Source organism: Uranotaenia lowii, unplaced genomic scaffold (assembly GCF_029784155.1).
Source record: "Uranotaenia lowii strain MFRU-FL unplaced genomic scaffold, ASM2978415v1 HiC_scaffold_601, whole genome shotgun sequence".
In the NCBI taxonomy this organism is placed as follows: Eukaryota; Metazoa; Arthropoda; class Insecta; order Diptera; family Culicidae; genus Uranotaenia; species Uranotaenia lowii.
This window is the reverse complement of record NW_026598536.1, coordinates 5996-24510: the sequence shown is the minus strand read 5'-3', so window position 1 is coordinate 24510 and position 18515 is coordinate 5996. Positions and strand designations below refer to the sequence as shown.

General features: G+C 37.0%; 1 protein-coding gene across 1 annotated transcript; it reads right to left on the bottom strand.

Annotated features, from left to right (window-relative positions):
- Positions 1-210: 210 nt before the first annotated feature.
- On the bottom strand, positions 211-16264 carry LOC129760415 (protein Atossa). Its single transcript, XM_055758065.1, has 7 exons — positions 15965-16264; positions 6147-6959; positions 5949-6085; positions 4054-5887; positions 3104-3991; positions 2722-3038; positions 211-2573 (listed from the first exon to the last, which is right to left on the bottom strand). Exons 1-7 carry the CDS (start codon positions 16001-16003, stop codon positions 2387-2389), a joined length of 4215 nt encoding a protein of 1404 aa, XP_055614040.1. The 5' UTR covers positions 16004-16264; the 3' UTR covers positions 211-2386.
- Positions 16265-18515: the final 2251 nt, after the last annotated feature.

The following is an 18515-nucleotide window of genomic DNA, read 5'->3' as shown; positions in this document are numbered from 1 at the left end:
GTTAAAAATCGCAGCACCAATGCGAATAGTACTCTGCACGTTGAACTTCGCATTGGTTAGATGACACACTCGAGGCACAACAGATGTTGCATTTGAACTGTAAATTTTTGCTTTGTCTGGATGACAAATTTTACCACTTAACGCCACCCAGTTAAAAAAATCATCAAAAGGAACTTTCTTTCGCATTCTTATTTTTTATTTAAAAAAAACTTCTTCAACTGAACATCTAGACGGGATAACTCCCCTATTTTGGGCTTTATTATTTATATATTTATTATGTTTTATTCTTTTTTATTTCGAAAAAAGATTGTATAAATATAAAGTATGTGTATATGTTTTTTTCATATTTTGTTCTTTCCAAGTTATTTAACGTTCATGGTTATTTGCTACTAATTTTTCGAATCGTTTTTTTTCCTTTTGCGGTATATGTTGTTTAGTGGTTATGTAGGTATGTGTCGTCGCACATATTTGCTTACAAAGCTGATTCTGTTATTCGTTTCATCCGCCATTCATGATATAAGTATTGACCATATCATCACAAACTGCTCGATTCATTTGAGATGCAATTTTTCCTGTCATATATTTTATTTTTTAATGTATCATATTATTCTGGCAATCATATTTTACGGAGACGCTTCCGCATCTTTTTTTATTCGTAAAACTTATTGTTCTATTGCGAATGACTATATTTTCTCTACGCTTGTATTCACTGTTTCAAATGGCTGTTACAGAATCATGTGGTGAGCAGTGATTTATATTTCTTACACGCAATTTTAAATTGGCTGTTTCAGTGGATTTTTAATCTTTTCTGTACATTTAACCGATTTGGTTCAGTTTGCATGGTTGATAGAAGCTTTTACATTCGATCTAATTTTCCGTTATTGTAGCTGATGACTAGTTATTTTATTTTTCTATACATAGAAGACTGTGTGAATTTTCTCTAGGAATTGATTTTGGGCACATTGACGATTTTAACTAGGAGTATATAGGAAATGTTCTTTACAACTATTATGATAGAAATTAAAAAGGGTCAACTGTGGTGCCTGAACACAGTCACAAGTTTAAAGCAGAAATTGGCACGAATATCTATAGATAAAAGCATGCTGGAAACCAAACCTATCTGAGGGCTTTTGAAATATTATGGTTTGTTAATCTAAAAAAAAAACTTCGCATTTTTATTTCCAAGTGATTAATTTTAATAAAGAAACAAATTTTCAGATATATTGAATTTCTGCTACAATAACTGGAAAATTATAACAAAATCTTTCTTCTCACTTCGTTATTCTAAGTTTATTCATATGAAAAATGTGGATCGTTAAATATTTTAAGAAGCTGCATAACCAAGCCAAGACTATTATTCTTCAATTTAGCCAAACCGAATAGCTAATTGTGAAAAGTTTTTCAAAATTTCTCGCAAAAATAAGGGATTACACTTCAAACCAATGATAGAATATAGTTGAACATCTAATGATTCAATGAAATTTATATTGTATGTTTTGTTCTTGCAATGCGTTAGACTTGTGCAAGAAAGAATATCCTCTAAATGATTCCCATATGCAAAGAAAAACCGAAATTCAGACAAAAATAAGGCAAACAAAGCATTAAGACTTTTACAGTGCTACCACTTGGCATTGAGAAATGGTTCATTTCCATTTTTTTAAGTGCATTAAGAAGCGCGAGAATAGAAACAATAATCGGTAGGTATAAATCACAGTTGCATTTTTTTACTTTTCGTAATGTATATTTGCGATTGATTTCGAAGTTATTATACGTATCACTAATCTACAAGCACTTCTATTTTCTTAGCAAAACTTCATGACAATTTATTAACGTTTATCAACGACAATGAAATAACCGTTTATTTCATAGTAAGTATCACCAATTTATTGAAAAACCAACGTTCTTTCTTTAACCTAATGCTATAAAACACAGACGAACCAAACCCCCCCTTCCGAAAGTTCTTTAAATGTGAAAAGGTGGAAATAAAAAGTTCGTGAAATTTTCATGATTTTATATTAACGAAAAATTTCAAAACAAACAATATATTTTAGATATTATAAATCAGCGAAATAAAATATATATCTACACATAACAGGTGTTGCGTATGGTTTGGTAAGCATAATTCTAAACATCACCACCTTCCGATGCAGTAAGCTCGGTATACGGAAACTATTAGAACCACAACACCCGGGATCACAGGAGCCAGTTAAAGGCGCTTTTCGAACACAGGTCATTGTTAACAGGTTAAAAAATCGCTTAGTTTTGTCCACAACAAAAAAACTTTCAAAATAAATTTAAAATAGTGAAACTTTCTGTTTCACCTTCTTGTTACTCAAATGAGAACTCAGAAAAACCAGTTAAAAGTTGAAAGGAAGTATCCCCCTCTTCACTGCTTGTCTGTCCTTAGACTGAATTTGGGATTCTCTGGAACAATGGTGACCACCTTCAGCTCGTTGGGTGCTTCCAGTAGATTTTTAGCATGGGCCGCCGCTGTATCACAATCAGTGCGCCGTGAAATTAGTAAACGGATATCAGTGTGCAACGACAATTTTCCGGAGCGTGATGTTTGAAATCTGAAATTAGCGAATAATTTCCCTAATATTAAAATGAATGTAGAATGTAAAACCTTAAAAACTATTACCAACAATAAGCATTGAAAAAGGTGTTATCATTATTTACCATTTTCCATTCAAAACTACTTTGTGACCCGTTGAAACTTACCTCAAATGAATAGCATAGCGCAACATTTTCATCTGTTCCGCATTACTCAATTGTTCTACATTTTTGCAAGTTGTTCCACCTGTCACAAAGTTCGAACTACCAGCTGTTTTAACACCGTTTATCAAACTGCTGCTACCACTGTCATCGCAAGCCAGAATTCTTTGGCGGATAAAGGTAGTTGACATGGCAGGCATATCTCTGAAATCGTACGATACGACAAACATTCGAACCACTGTTCCCAACGGATTTAGTAAAGTTACTTGGACAGTTCCCTGACGCGGAATTGAATATCCTTTCCTTGGAAGACGTAGTTCGCACTGTGGGTAGGATAAAGCCATATTATGATATTTGGGTTAATTCCAATGGTATGATAATATCTTACCACATATGGTGTTGTGAGATGTTGACCGGGAAGCTCGTAAAAGTAAGAAGCGGCTGGTATAGTTAATTGAGTTGGACAAAAGCTTCCAGAGGCTCCAAGAAGGACCTTAAAATCGGCAACCTGGAACTTAGGAGCAATCCGACGCTGTAGTAACGATTCTTCCAGTGTACCGAGTAATGGCATACGACCAAAACGGAACAAATTTTTGCTGAAGGACTTTAAAAATGAGGGTCGGTGAACATTGCCAAACTTAAGAGGCGAGCGTGAAAGTGTATGTGGGCTAAGCCTAAAGTTCAGGCCATTGGTAGCCGATGCGTCCGTTAAGTAGGGTATTTCCTCGTCAGACAGCTGTTCATCAGACCCGAAAGATGATCGTTCGGAAAATGAGCTTCTTTCCGAAAGGTATCGGGTGCGCTGAATTTTGGAAGCATGCTTCATGAAACGAGGGGACAAAGACCCGGGAGAAAGCGGATATGTTGGCGCCGAGTTATTTTTTTGAACGTGTAGGCGTTCGACCGACTCTGCAAAGCTGAATACACTGCTTTCGATAGGTATTGGGCTAGAATTGCTCACAAACCCTGAATCTTCTCTTGCTAAGGGTGAAGCGTTGAAGATGTTGGACAAATTTATCTTGGGGATTATGAAATTTGAATTAACTTTTGGTGTATCGTTGCTGCTGATTGCTGAACAGCTAAGAATCTGTTTTTTGTGAGGTGAAACGCTACTAGCGGTGCTGACGGAACAGCTACTTTCGCCGCAGCTGACATAAAGTGGTAGTTTCCCACTACTACTGGCCGGTGTCGATGTCTGCAAGCGTTCTGATATGGGCGTTACGAAAGATGAACAACAAGAAAGATATTCGTTCGATAAAGAGTGCACCAATGGAGTCTGCAAACAAACATTATATTTATTATTAAATTACTACATGTAAACATTAAGCAGTATTTTACCTGGCACCCGCATTTTTTAAAGGTTTCATCAGCATCCGGCTGTCCAACTTTGTTTCCTTCGTAATCTACGGTTCTGCTGTCAAGCATTCCAACTGCCTGATTTAAACTGATTGTGTCGATCACATCTTCGGAAAATGCCCGACGATAACCTGTGAGCTGCCTGAAGTTGAATGATCCGGATATATCATGCGATCCGGTAGAACGGCTAAGGGTTTTACTGAGATCATCATTAATTTGGCTTTGATTGATTCGTTGGTACGGTTGATTTTTCTTCTGTTCATCATCAAATGTATCAATGACAATATCATCAGTAGCGCTCATGGCACTCGGTGATGATGGTGGGATAGTGAAATGACCAACTAAGCTTTCCGACAAAGTCCGACGACAACCGGGAGGACTATTGTTCGTACTGCTATTTCTACTGTTTCCAGTGCTGCTACCGCTATCAGATTCGTTGAGAGCCAGCTTAAAATTATGTTTCGTTTTTTGTCGTTTGCACAATCGACAGTCACCTAAATCTAAAGCTTTCTTGTTGAAAGTAAAAGTATCACATTCGCTTCGCTCACACATTGCAGTATCACTACCGATATTGTTATTATCATTGAAACTACCACTATAATAATTATTGTTTTTGAATCCTGCCGTTTCTGGCTGATGATGATCATTTATATTTGCCGTCCGATGGATGGCTTGCAAAAGTAGTTCAGCCTTTTGAAGACCTTGGGACTGCTCGGACTGTTGGTCTTCGGCTTTTACCACAGCACCGAATTCTTGAAGCTGGCTCATTGTATCACAGTCATCACTAGTGTAATCACGACGATTATTACTTCTATTACTATATTGCATTTTGCTATCACCGTTTGTGCATAAAACTATGTCAGGCTCTGACATTAAGCTCTGCCTACTACAGCTACAGCAACATCCAATGGTGTCAGTTTGGGTGGCTACCGATGATACGTTGCCGCTGTTTGGCATTTTGAGGAAGATGGCAGTCTGTGTAGCTTTAGAGTTGTTGTTGGCGCATGGCGCTGATTGATAGATATTATCGCAGTTCGAATACAGTGGTGGTTGGATTAAATTGATGGATGAGGTGTATGGTGGCAAAGTACAGTTTGTTATGTTAGGAATATCCAATGCCGGAGTACATCTTGTTGGCAAAATTATTGGTGGAACATTGTGCTTAAGATCTGCGTATTCGGCGTCAAGGACAGCTTCCTGTGTAACAACCTTTTTCTTTTTTTCTCTTTTTAACATGCGTTTTTTGTATTTCATTAACTGCTTCTCTCGATGACTGATGGCAGATGGATTAAGATCATCATCTCCCATTTGTGGATCCTCTTCTTCTTCTTCCTGCAAAGCGCATCGATGTTTTCCTTTTTCATGACACGGCATATCCATACGGTCATGTACCATTGAAGCATTGCCAGTTTTACAGCCAGTATCATCATTCATTCGAGGTATGCGATCTAATCGTGGCAAACTCTTCAGGCAAACTTCGATTGCGTAGTTGTCCGCAATGACTGCATCCGGGAAATTGTGTACATTAGGTGGAACATTGAACGAAGCAGAATTATCGTACCCACGTATCCGAAATAAAATATCCAACTTCGCCTTTGGAAGGATTGGCGGAGACGTTTCACCATTCGCGGTGGACGTTGCTGTACTGTCACTACCAACCATTGGAGATGAAACTTTTTTGATGCGAGGATTGTTGAAAATTTCCGGTTCAAGAGAATTTTTGATCAGCTCGGTCCAAGCAGATATCTGTGAAAAGTATAATTGACTACGGATAGCAGCACATAGAGATTGTAGTGTCATAGTTGACTCAGAAGATCTGGAATAGAATACAAAAATTATGAAAAACCCTGTTAATAATGATATTGTTTTCAAATTACTTATTTTTCAATTTTAAAATCCATTGTTCCAAAAGGATGGTATGATTTTCCGGTCCTAAATAAACTTCTATACAAATTGTCTCTCCGCTAGTTAAAATGGACGAAAGTTGATTGAAGTACTTTTGCCAACGGAGACACTAGAAAAAATGCAAAACATATTAGCTTATTTTCAATTGAAATGTAGAAAATACACCATACCGATTCGTTGCGATAACTGCAATTGTGATCGACGTCTTCTTTAGCATCCATTTTGATAACTCCTATTTTCTTGAGAAATTGCTCACAATGAGGTCCTTCGCGAGTACGCGGTTTATTAGATGAATTGCTAATGCATCCGGCGTCAGATTTTTTACGAGTATTTACGGTCGCAGAGAAATTTATAAACGAACTGGTTACTGACGACGATGCCTTGATAGGTGATATCGCGCTTAACAATTTCATTTTTTCAAACCCACTGTAAATATGTTCGCGACTCCATGCTTTGGCACTGAAAATGAGCGAAGTCTTCTCGGATGGTCCTTCGTTGGAGAATGTTTCAATTCCATAACCGGCATACTCCCCTCCATCGGCTATATTACGGCCACGACCGGTCGAACCAGATGATCTGGCATCAACTGTTACAGCATTATCAACAGCATCCTTACTTGATCCTGGGCACGTACGAATCTGCTGCAGCTTCAAATTGATCCTTTTGGCTTCGTCTGCCATCAAGAAGGATTTCTCGCAAGCAGCCGATAGTAACATTGGAGAACATCCTTCACCGCAATCAGAGGGTTTGTTGAAAAACCCACCATCTTCATCGGATCCACTGGTACCACCATTGGATTCACTGAGTCCCCCTCCATCGCCGCTGGATCCATCATCTTTACCAGCGCTCCCCCCGGTGTCGTTAAGACCCAAGCGGATGCCTTCATCAAGGATCGCGGGGCGACCTTCGAGCACGATAGATGCTATGCCAATCGACACCGGGATGGCCGGGTGTTTGGGAGAGATGAAAGTACCGCTATGCATCTGGAATGTGGAAAAATAATCAAAAATTGTATTTTTATAAGTAAATAATCAATTTATTCTTTTGATCAGTACAATGCATAATATGTATGAACCTATTGACAAGAAATTAAGATAAAAATGGAAAAGGCTCAGGAAAAATTTATTCAACGTAACAGCTGCACGTCTCGATGCACAGCACGAATGAAAAGACATCAATCTCTAACGGTCAAGTTTGTTGATATTTAGGTATTTAGGTAGAATGTCCGTTAGGAACATGTGTATTCACATTAACTCCATTGCAGAAAGAAGTGCTTCCTCTCTTGGTTACTACTTATTCCATACAGTTAAATAAATAACAAATACAGTTATCTACAGTTTAATAACATAAATAAATAATTGATGAAAGTAAAAAATTGAGTATGTACGCGAGTTGGCCAAACACTGGCCTTAGCGGTCTCGCACAAGAGGGACAACTTCAAAAAAAAAAGTTAAGTATGTGGTCAAGTTTCTATTTCAAATGCTCTTATGTTTTTTCAACACCTTTACAAAAAATCTTGTTGATGTACGTTTATTTAAAGCGGGGTTTTCGCCTTAAATACAAAAAAATCTTTCAATGTTTCATCTGTAGTACACATTAAAAAAAAGCAGCGAGTTTCTAAAATTGATTCGCAAATAAAATAAGGTATTTAAGTGAAATGGCGTTAAAAAAGATTAATCTTGCTTTCAAAAAGCCATGGCTGCCCGCATGATTCCAAATTTCGTTGTACCTACCAGGGGTGTCAGGTGTCCTGATTTATCAGGATTTGTCCTGATTTGCGAGAGACCGTCCTGATTTTTCAAAAACGCTTGAATTGTCCTGATTTTTGAAAAATGGCCCTTAAAATGTCCTGATTTGTCCTGATTTTTAAAACATATCCAAATCATATCTAAATTTATTGTGAAATGATGAGAACATCAAACAAATCTTAAATAAAATAGTTTAACCAGTTGAACCAATAAGATTCTTTGATTCAAATGACATTTAAATGAGGTTTTTCGATATTAACTGCTGGCCAGCCAAGGTTGTTCTCGCTTCAGTTGCATAATTCGAGGCGTCTTCAGCATCTATATTTCGCCTTTAGTTATGCAATCTCAGCAGAACTGCATTTTGTTTTTACCAATTTGGTGGTGTCCTGAAAAATCCTGATTTTTTCTTCGCGGTGTCCTGATTTTTGACAAAACGACCTGGCACCTCTGGTACCTACATTAATAGTATTTTCGTTTATTAGCAGTGGCAACCTTATAGTTATCCACGAGTTTTGCCCTAACTGCTGTCATTGTGTTCCTTTTTTTAATTTAGAGGTCCACCAGTTTTGCCCGATGTTTGAAGGAGGTTGCAACCCGTAGAAGTTGTCAGTGTTGGGGGTAAGCATAAGGGTGAGTATAGCAACCATACATTTGCATCTTCAAGGGTGACTTTTTTTGTTTCAATTATAGTCGTTTTACCATCTTTGTGGCATTCGCGACTTTATCAACGTTGCAGTTGGCGGACAGTTATTGAAAAACTTATCCGGTAAAACTGTGTTCGATGTTTACTCTTAGGCTTGAACTCGCGGACATCGACTCAGAAGGCAACTGACTTGCCAACTGAGCCAGGGGAGAAAACAAATACGGTAACAGCTCCACTTTGTGACAATAAATAATAGGATAAGTACCGTACCTACATACAAAACTATTATATATTAAGATTATTAGAAATTATCATAACTTCTACCTACACCGGTAAACTACCGTCTACCGAAAATTCATTGAAAAGTTATTTATTTAGAGCTGATCCTCCACCACCCATTCTGCCTTTCTTCACTTAACAACTTTTAAGAAGCATCACATGTATTACTTGCTTATCCCATACGAACTCCATACTTTCAACCATGAATGTGAATAAGAAAATATGTTGTGCATATGGATTAAAATATATTATTTGTTCAATGTTATGGGCAAACGCCTGAGAAAACTTTTATGTGATAATAAGAACCTTCCTATGATGCAAAGCATGTAGTTTTGCATTTTTAACAGGAAGCTTTAATGTTTATACAGAAAGTCCGACTGCAAATACATATAAACTGGAGTAGCTCACATTCAAAGTACATATCTACACTTATTCTCTCCCCCTATAATCATGTACGTGTATAAAGAACCGTCTGATGCGTCCCCCTCATCAGTGAATTAACAAAATCGGACAACGGAAAGTAGGTCAGCCTCATGATTCAAATTCAACCTTCCTTCCCGTACCCAGATCATTTGGAGTCAGCTGTGATGTTTTAGTACAAATTTGGAATAAATTGTATAACAATCAGAACTTTTTTTATGAATGGTATGAAATATGTATGTTTGAAATCAAAGCCATAATTACAATGTTACGCAACGGCTGCAAGCCTGGATGGCCATCGAGTTATCCACTCTATGACGTTGAAATTATTGTAGAACCATTTAATCAACATAATGCTAGCTGCCCCAGGTATCACATAGTTGCTGCAACGACAGACGTCTTTGTAATTTGCGCGCGAGGTAAAAGTTGTTTTACAGACATTTATCTTATACCTATGTAGCTTTCTAATAAGCTTCTATAATTCGGTCGCAACAAAAAAAATGGCTGTTGTTGCTATGTGGCTAAAGAGTCAGTCCATAATTGAAAGCAAAGGTTAACTGCCGAAGTTAGCCGCAATCCGTTTTCAGGTTAGTGGTTGAATGGTTCAATGGGTGGTCGTCGTGTTTTATGGTTTTAGATAATCAAGCGACCTTGGCTCGAGAAGCTTTAATTTAATTAAAAAAAAAATGCAAACGGTTGTATTTCATTTTTGAGTAGAACTTACGAATTCATACCTATAAGAGCAAATCTTTGGTTTATTTGCATGCATAACATGCAAACTGCCAATTTTATACTGTTCGGTAACTTCACACGTGCATTTTTCGGAAGTTGTGTCTGCAATCTGCATTCACCAACAACATCGTCAAACTTGTTGTCGTGAAGATAACCTTTGAGTATCTTTTATATTCTATTCTGTTCTTTTATTTTACTGACTTACTTATAATCTTCTTTATTTATGTTAAGTTAATATATGAATTCGATTTACATTTTAAGAGATGTGTTGTCGTAACATGTTTTTGTGCAGTATTGCTTTTTGTTTTTAACATAAAAGTTGGGGATAGTTTTGATGAAGCTTGGCTTCCGTTTTTATCTAAACTTTTTCTTAACCTATACATCATAGTACTTTGAAATATACCAGGTAGGCCATTCCGTGCTCTTTCAACGTATTGGTAAGAGGCCCCGGAAAATAGTTATGGAAAAAACTGCCAAATGTATGGAATTTATAAAAAAAATCACATTTTTCTTAAAATTGACAAGAAATAAAATTATGAGAAAAATATGCACTGATGCTTTTTAATGCAACGAGCAATATTTGGCTTTTCAACACCGCTAAATGAAATATGCAATGGGCTTTTTCTCGATTTTAAACTAAAATTTGGTGATATTTTCATTTTTCTTTTGTGATTTGAATGAAAATTCAAACAAATTGACTTTTCATCACAGAAATACGAAGTATTTAAGATTATTTATCTAATGTTTAACACAGATAGAAGAAAATATTACATTGCTTGCTCTCAAAAAAGAGTGACGACGATGAAAATTACTTTTGAATCCTCATTATTTATGATTTAGATCCAAAAATACAATGCAAAAAATAGTTTCCGATGAGCCTGAAGAATCAACCTTTAAGCTGAAGCCCTTTTTAAAAGAATCGAATGGCTATCGACAGAGAAATTAATAATTTTGAATGCTATTCCATATAAAACTGCCAAATTTTCATAACTATTTTTGTTGGTATGTAAGCATGCTGTGTACATACACAGAGCTTTCGAGTGAGGTTAAGCGCAATGACCTACCTGTTATTTTCCATGTACTATGAACCTACATACCTAACCTAACATATCATAATCAATTGTCAAATATATCTCTTATCGTTGCATATTCTGAGACTCGCATTTTAGTTATGAATTTTTCTTTGATTTTTATAAATCTAATTACCAGCAAATCCATGTTTGCTTTTTCGTGAACTCTAGTAGTTCTAGTACTTCTTATAAGATTCAATATAATTTTTAAAAACTTATTTTGTATGATTTGTAATTTTTTTTATATGAATTTTTGCGCAGGTTTTCCAGATAGGGGCTAAGTAATCAATTAGTGAAAGAAGAATTTGTTTATATATTGCTATTTGTTTTTTAAGTTGAGTTCAGATTTCCTATTTTTGAAATGGTACAATCTATTTAGCATAATCAAACATTTGGTTCTTGTGTTTTCTACATGACTACTAAACAGAAGTTTATAATCGATTGTTAGTCCTATAGATACTTTACAGAAGTAGACCATGGTAGTTGATTATTTTCAAGAATTACATGAGTTTGTGGTTTATGTTTCCATGATTGGTTTAGTGGGAACAAAATAATTCGTGTTTTCGCTGTATTAAGTTTAATCTTCCACTACACGCATAGATTTCATATACTTCATATGAACATCATATGTCACACAAAAATTGTATATTCATAACATGAAGTTTATATGATATGGACTCATACATTCTATGATTTTCGTCTTTGAAAATTTCCGTGTTTTCAAAATGGCCACCCTGAACAAAAAGTTGGTGTGCCCTTTTAAGTGCCAATTAAAACATTTTCATTAGGTAAGTATCACTCTATTATAAATAAAGCATCGATTATTGATCTCTTCTGATCTCCCCCACAGACCAATCCCTGACTACTGCCCTGCCGTGATATGACGAAGTGACGCATATCCATTTTTTTTTCGATTTAGACTTTTTGACGCTATTTGTGCGTTTTCCTATGAGCTTTCAAATGCCTTCAACAAATCTAGAAAATACCAAACAGTTTTTGAAAAACGATTCGCCAAAACTGCGATTTATACGCCGAAATGACGCATATCCATGTTGTTTTGAAAGTGATACAGAACAATTTCAATAACCCGTATAATTTCAAGCAACATTCCTCAGATTTGGAATAAAATCATGCTTTAACGTAACAATCTGTTTAAAATAAAATAGAGAAGACCCCCTCCCCCCTTCCTCAAAAATAAGGGGTCTCAAACAAAGAAGTTGTCGAGACTGTTTGGTAAACAAATTTTGAATGCAAATGTCAACATCTACATTAATTTAAAATTTGAGAAATTATTTAACATTTGTACAAAAAATACTTATTTTTCATAAATTTTACGTAGTTTTTTATTGCAAATGAATTTGTTTGTGTGATGATATCATCAGTATTATTTATTTTTAAACTTGTTCATTCAAATTTTATCAACGGCCGGAAATTGTTTTTAATGTACAAAGAAATACGTAAAATGAGAAGTTTCTCAAATGGCATCACTCAAATTTTCATCATCACTCGAATCCAACGTACTGACCTTTTTAACTAGAGAACGAAATTTGTTCCAATTGCACGACAAGACTAAGGATAAATGTCACTCCGACGGAGAATTGTCAACTCTAAACAAACGTTTATACGCCGAACTGACGCATATCCATTTGAAGCAATTGTACGCATTTAACGCAAAATGAAGAGTTGTGTTTCAAAAGGCTGTATTTGTCATCTATCTTTGCATAAATTCTACAGATCACATTTTATGAAAAGTCCCAGATAAACGAATAAAGAGGAAAAAGATTAAATCGCTTTTATTCGCTAAAAACAAAAATGGTATATGCGTCACTTCGGCGTATCACGGCAGTGCCATAGGAGGCAAGGACGTCGGCCTGGTGTCGATCAAAGCCGTCGATATTGTTCCAGTCGAATAAACGTCGTCTTAGCTGCTGATTTTCCGGTGCAAAATTCGCATTTCTGTGCCAATGGAATGCGAACGCGAAACATGTAAGTATTAGGCTTAGCATTTTTATATTTATTTCTATTAAAAATAAAAATTACAAAAATGTTTCCAGCCAACACCTCACAATTTTTCATTTCCCTACGAAACCCAATTCGATCAAAATGAAACGCCTTCAAGTAGGCAAGCACGTTAACGCCTAGGTGTAGGCAGATGTTTGAGTGCAATCACTGATCACACTGACATGACACTTAGAACAAAAATTCAACCATTTTCTGTCTAATTTTTTGTTGTCTGATTTTGCAGGATCGCAATACCGACGGCAGGTGGCGAACCTGAAAAATGTGACAAAAAGTTCCCTGTAAGAAAAATGTACCTGTTTAGCCTGATTTTATCGTAGAAATTGCCTGTTTTTTTAAAGTTGAGTGGCATTTCCTAACTGGGATAGCATTTCTTCAAATCGATCGATGCGCACTCTGGAATCGACATTGCGTACTGTTGGAAAAAAATATCCAGAAAACGAAATCGAGTGTCCAGTCAGTATGGTCAGTGGTGCAATGTAGGCTTATAATATTTATGTGTGGGATTTTATAACTTTCATGTGACGCATATAAAAGTCATAATATGTGGATTTTTGCAGTGTAGAGCAGTTTTGAAGGCCTTATGTGTGAGGAAACATACATCCTGAGTGTGGATTTCGTTTTGATCAATATAACTTTTCACAAACTTTTCTTAATGATGACAATAAACTTATTGGTCTGTAACTTTTTGCACTTGTCGGGTCTATGTCCGGTTTCAAAATAGGAATTACTTTAGTTATTTTCCAGCACGTTGGGAAGTAACTTAGATTTAAGCAGCTTTAGAAACGTCGCTGGTGAACAAAACACAGACTTCCGACCATCTAGTACTTCACTTTTCTTTGTCGGAAGTCTTTCAGAAGTCGGAAGACCGAACTTTTGAAGTAAAATTTGGTTCTGGCGCTATTATATGTAACACAGTTGTGTTCAGTTAAACTATTGTCGCTCAAGTGTTTTAGCACAATATTCATGATACCGTCTTCGCCAGGTGCTTTTATTTTTTTTTATATTTAATAGTTGACTTCATATCTTGCCGTATGTTTTATATGGATTACTTCTCAAAGCACCTTATATGAACTTTTTTATCTGCGACAACGATTTGGAGCTTCTATGGACTGTATCACTCTATATTACTCTTTCAGTAAGTGGATGATTCCAGCATTCATACCCTTGATAGAGGTAAGCTTGTGTGGTAAAAAACAGCGATGTATTCCGAAATCAATACCTTGCTTCTTTGCCAGCCAAAAGGCCCCATGCCGAATTCTTTGCTTTGATGAATACACATCGAATACTCTTCAATTTCGGTTTTCTTAAACCCGACGTAGTTTCACACATTTACTTTAAATATCATAAGATGATACGACAAGACGCAAAGAGGCAAATTAAATCTAACATACGGAAAATATGGGAAGACCAATGGGTAGGTGAACAGGAAAAAATCTTATATATTAAAATTGAGGCGTTTTCTTTGTAACACCATCACGTATAAACGGCCGGTCGGAATGAAGTGAAGTTTGGTATCCGAGGGTTTCTCGGATCAGAGATGGTTGGTATAACAGTTTCCAGAATCTTACTTTTTATGGAAGGGGGGTTCCCATACAAAATCAACTTAAAATGGAACACAAGCCGTAGATACAATTTTATCACGATGTTCTTAAAAAATTGATACGCGAGCACGACGAAGAAAAGGTCGTGTAGATGAACCCATGTACATGATAAACCCACAACATTTGATTGGAAAGACAGTGCGAACAGAGAAGAAAACCGTGCTTTTAGTCGTCTTAGAATCGAGAACACGAGACTTACACATTCTGACCTGTTTAGCAGTGATAAATGCAGAGCAACTTGCGAAGTCTGTGGAGTTCAACTATTCTTCTGGACTGCCGAAAATATGAAGATATCAGATCAAATCTTCTCATCAATAAAGATATCAGTGAAGTCCTCTCGAACAAGCCGAAAAGTGAAGACAAACTAATTTCTTTCCTCAAACAAACGAGATTTCTTCGTCATTTATAAGAACGCAAAAACACCAACTGAATTAACAATATTGTAACAACATAGAAAAATGTAAATCCAATAAGAAACAGAGCCGAATGACCCTCTGATGTCTCAAATAAATTATAATAATAATAATAATAAGATGACACGACAACGTTTTTCAAATACCTATAGGTATATAGGTATACCTCAAGTAGGTTTGGATTGATGTTACATCACGTGAATTCTGCTTTTTTGGATCCTAAATATAAACAGAATTTATAGATAACCCTGATTTTCATTACCTAAGCTGTCAAATCGATCGAAACTGCACCAATCTTCAAATACCATTACGTGTTACCATCCTTTGCTAATTACCTTCTTCCGATTGCTGAAACATACCCATGCAACTGCAATCAAGAGTTGGATTTTTATTGTTGCATTACGTTGTAAATATGGCCGTATGAAAGAAGGAAGGGGTAAATAAGTGGCTAGAGGTAATTGTATTCAGGGGGCCTCTTTTTTGTCTGGTGTTTCGCTTTTGTTTACGGTAATAATACCAACCAGCAGAATGGAAACGAAACAACGAAACGAAAGGAAATCCATTTTACAATGTCTCCTCCACGCAGGCAGGTAGGTGCCTTATATTTGTGATGGTTAAAGTTTTTCAATGATAAAAGCAACACCTCTAACTTGCGAATAACTAAAAGGTCTGTAGAACTATATTCTTTCAATGCTATACGTCTACGGGAGCTTCTAGGCAAGGCAGCCTTTTCTGTTGCAATGTGGCTGGTTGTCGAACTCTAGCTAGCACTACTGACCGAGTATCGGGGGTGCCGCCTGACTAATACGGCGATTCGTACCTACCTCGGATAGAGGCATTTTTTTCGAGTTCCACCTGATATTTTCCAGCGTTGATTGTTGGTAATAAGATTGACGGTTTAAATTAAGAAATTTGCTTACGTCATTCAACGCGAAACAGTTTTGATTGATATCGATTGAGTGGTTTGGCATGAAATGAAGGTTGGATTGTTTTTGAATAGTAGTTTTTCAACGGAACTATTAAACATCAGTAGAGTTGGTTTAGTGTCTTAGGCATTTACCTCAGTAGGGTTCTTATCAGTTTTATCTCGAATCCACATTGTAGAGGAACGATCGTTGCCTCACAGTATAGTTTATTGTTCACAGTGGTAGTAAAATTCACGAAAGATCCTATGGGTCCTCTCTAATTGACATAATTTGAAAATAAACCTGATCGGCAACATCAGTGATGGAACACTGTGGAACATTCACCCCGTAAAGTACACTTTCAAATAAATGTTTTTTTTCTGGTTTACTGTAAGCACACCACACCAAATCCAAACCGGCACGTTCTAAATGATTGACTTAACTGACTGCCTGGGGCTTCTCTGCACACTGCTTAAGCTCCTGGAGTTGGTGAAACTCAGACTGAATTACCGACCACCATACGGTCTGGATGCCCGCAGATAACCTTTCTCTTTAAATGTGATTCTCCCATTCCCGTTCAGCCATTCACAAACACATTGTGAACATCGGCAGCAAAGATGTTGAAAGTCGTTTTCGACCACGTTCGTTTTGTGATTGCGAGCCGGACCAGGCGAGACTGGATCAGAACTTCCAAAGTCCTCCCGGGTATGGTGATAACAGGAATACCTCTACTGAGGAAAAAAAAGCTATACATAGAATGAACCGCCTCAGGGGATCCGATTGCAATACACAATCTTCGGTAGGACCAACAGAGCCGACCTTTCTTTATCAATTACATTATGACTCGTTAGCGTAAAATGCCAACTGTGATAACACAACGAGGATGCGATTTTTCAAATGCCTTCTCCCAGCCACAGTCCACATGATCAGGATTGATCCGGATCAGGGCAGGTCCGAGATTACCGTTTACCCCTTGTATATGCGTAAAACTCTCGTGAATGGTTAAACAATTGCATTTCACTAAAGAATGACTATTTACTGGTAAAATTTTCACAAGCTGCATTAGCAAATAAAAGCATTCAAGTTATATTTGAAATTATTATATGTTAAAAAAACAATGATATCGTTTCAAACAAACTCAGCTTTAGAAATTCACAAATTTACTTAGGTTTTATTCCACAACCACATCCCAACACAGTGTAAAGTTACACTTAACACATGACGTGATAAGGAATTCGACCAGCTCGGCAATTCTCAGACAGGGGTCATACCATACGTTATTCACGTGGTATTCCGAGGGCGATAGAAACTTAAGCAATTCTAATTTTCTTTTTGAAACATTAGGTTTTTTTTTTAAATATTTTGAATGTTCAAATGTGCACGCAGAAAAAAAACCTGGCAATTTTTCGGTTCACTTTAGTTACCTACTTTAACATTTTTGATAAAGAATGGATAATAAACTAAGTTTTAATACCTACAGTGAGGGGCAAAATAAAGTGTCCAAATTATTTTTTTCAATTTCTTTTATTTTTCTGGTTAAAATTCAACGAAAACGCATCGTAATCATTTTTAAAATATTGTTTATTATGTTCTTTTCAATTTTTGTTAATGTTGCGCTGGTAAAAAAAAAAGTTTTTCTGATAGAAAAAAAACAGTTAATATTCCAAAAAAAAAACAGGGGCAAAATAAAGTGTCCAGATCGGTACAGCTTCAAATTCATTCAAACTGAAGGCAAACAGGAACTATTTAATAATGGGTATGGCCTCCTTCGGCCTTCAACACCTTCTACAAGTGCTTTGGTATACTTTCAACAAGGTTGTGCAAGTGTTGTGGGTCGAGTTCCTCCCACGCATGCTCCATGGCATCAAAATAAGTATTTTTAATTTGTCACACCAGTCTTATCAATCAGAGCATCGAGGATGGCCCACAGATTTTCGATGGGGTTCAGATCAGGACTTTGTGGGGGCCATTCAAGGGCTTTTATGCGGCAGGAACGGGAAAATGACTTCATTAGATTGGCCGTATGCTTCGGATCGTTATTCTGCTGTAAAACGAAGCGCTCTTCGAGGCCCGTCTTGATGAGGGATACCTCGAGGTTTTCCCGCAGGATATTGGAATATGACTCAGCTGTCATGATTCCGTCAATTTTTACCAAATTGCCCACCCCACCCCTAGAAAAACACCCCCACACCATCACGTTACCTCCTCCGTGCTTGACTGTTCTTTGGATATGGCGATCTTGGAGCTCCTCACCAGACTTGCGCCACATATGATCCCGCTTCTTCCGGTTGAATAGCTCGCATTTGGATTCATCGGCCCACAACAATGTTTTCCAGTACTCGAGCCGTTTATCGGCGTATTCCTTGACGAACTTGAGCCAAATTCGAGCTATTCAACCGGAAGAAGCGGGATCATATGTGGCGCAAGTCTGGTGAGGAGCTCCAAGATCGCCATATCCAAAGAACAGTCAAGCACGGAGGAGGTAACGTGATGGTGTGGGGGTGCTTTTCTTGGGGTGGGGTGGGCAATTTGGTAAAAAATGACGGAATCATGACAGCTGAGTCATATTCCAATATCCTGCGGGAAAACCTCGAGGTATCCCTCATCAAGACGGGCCTCGAAGAGCGCTTCGTTTTACAGCAGAATAACGATCCGAAGCATACGGCCAATCTAATGAAGTCATTTTCCCGTTCCTGCCGCATAAAA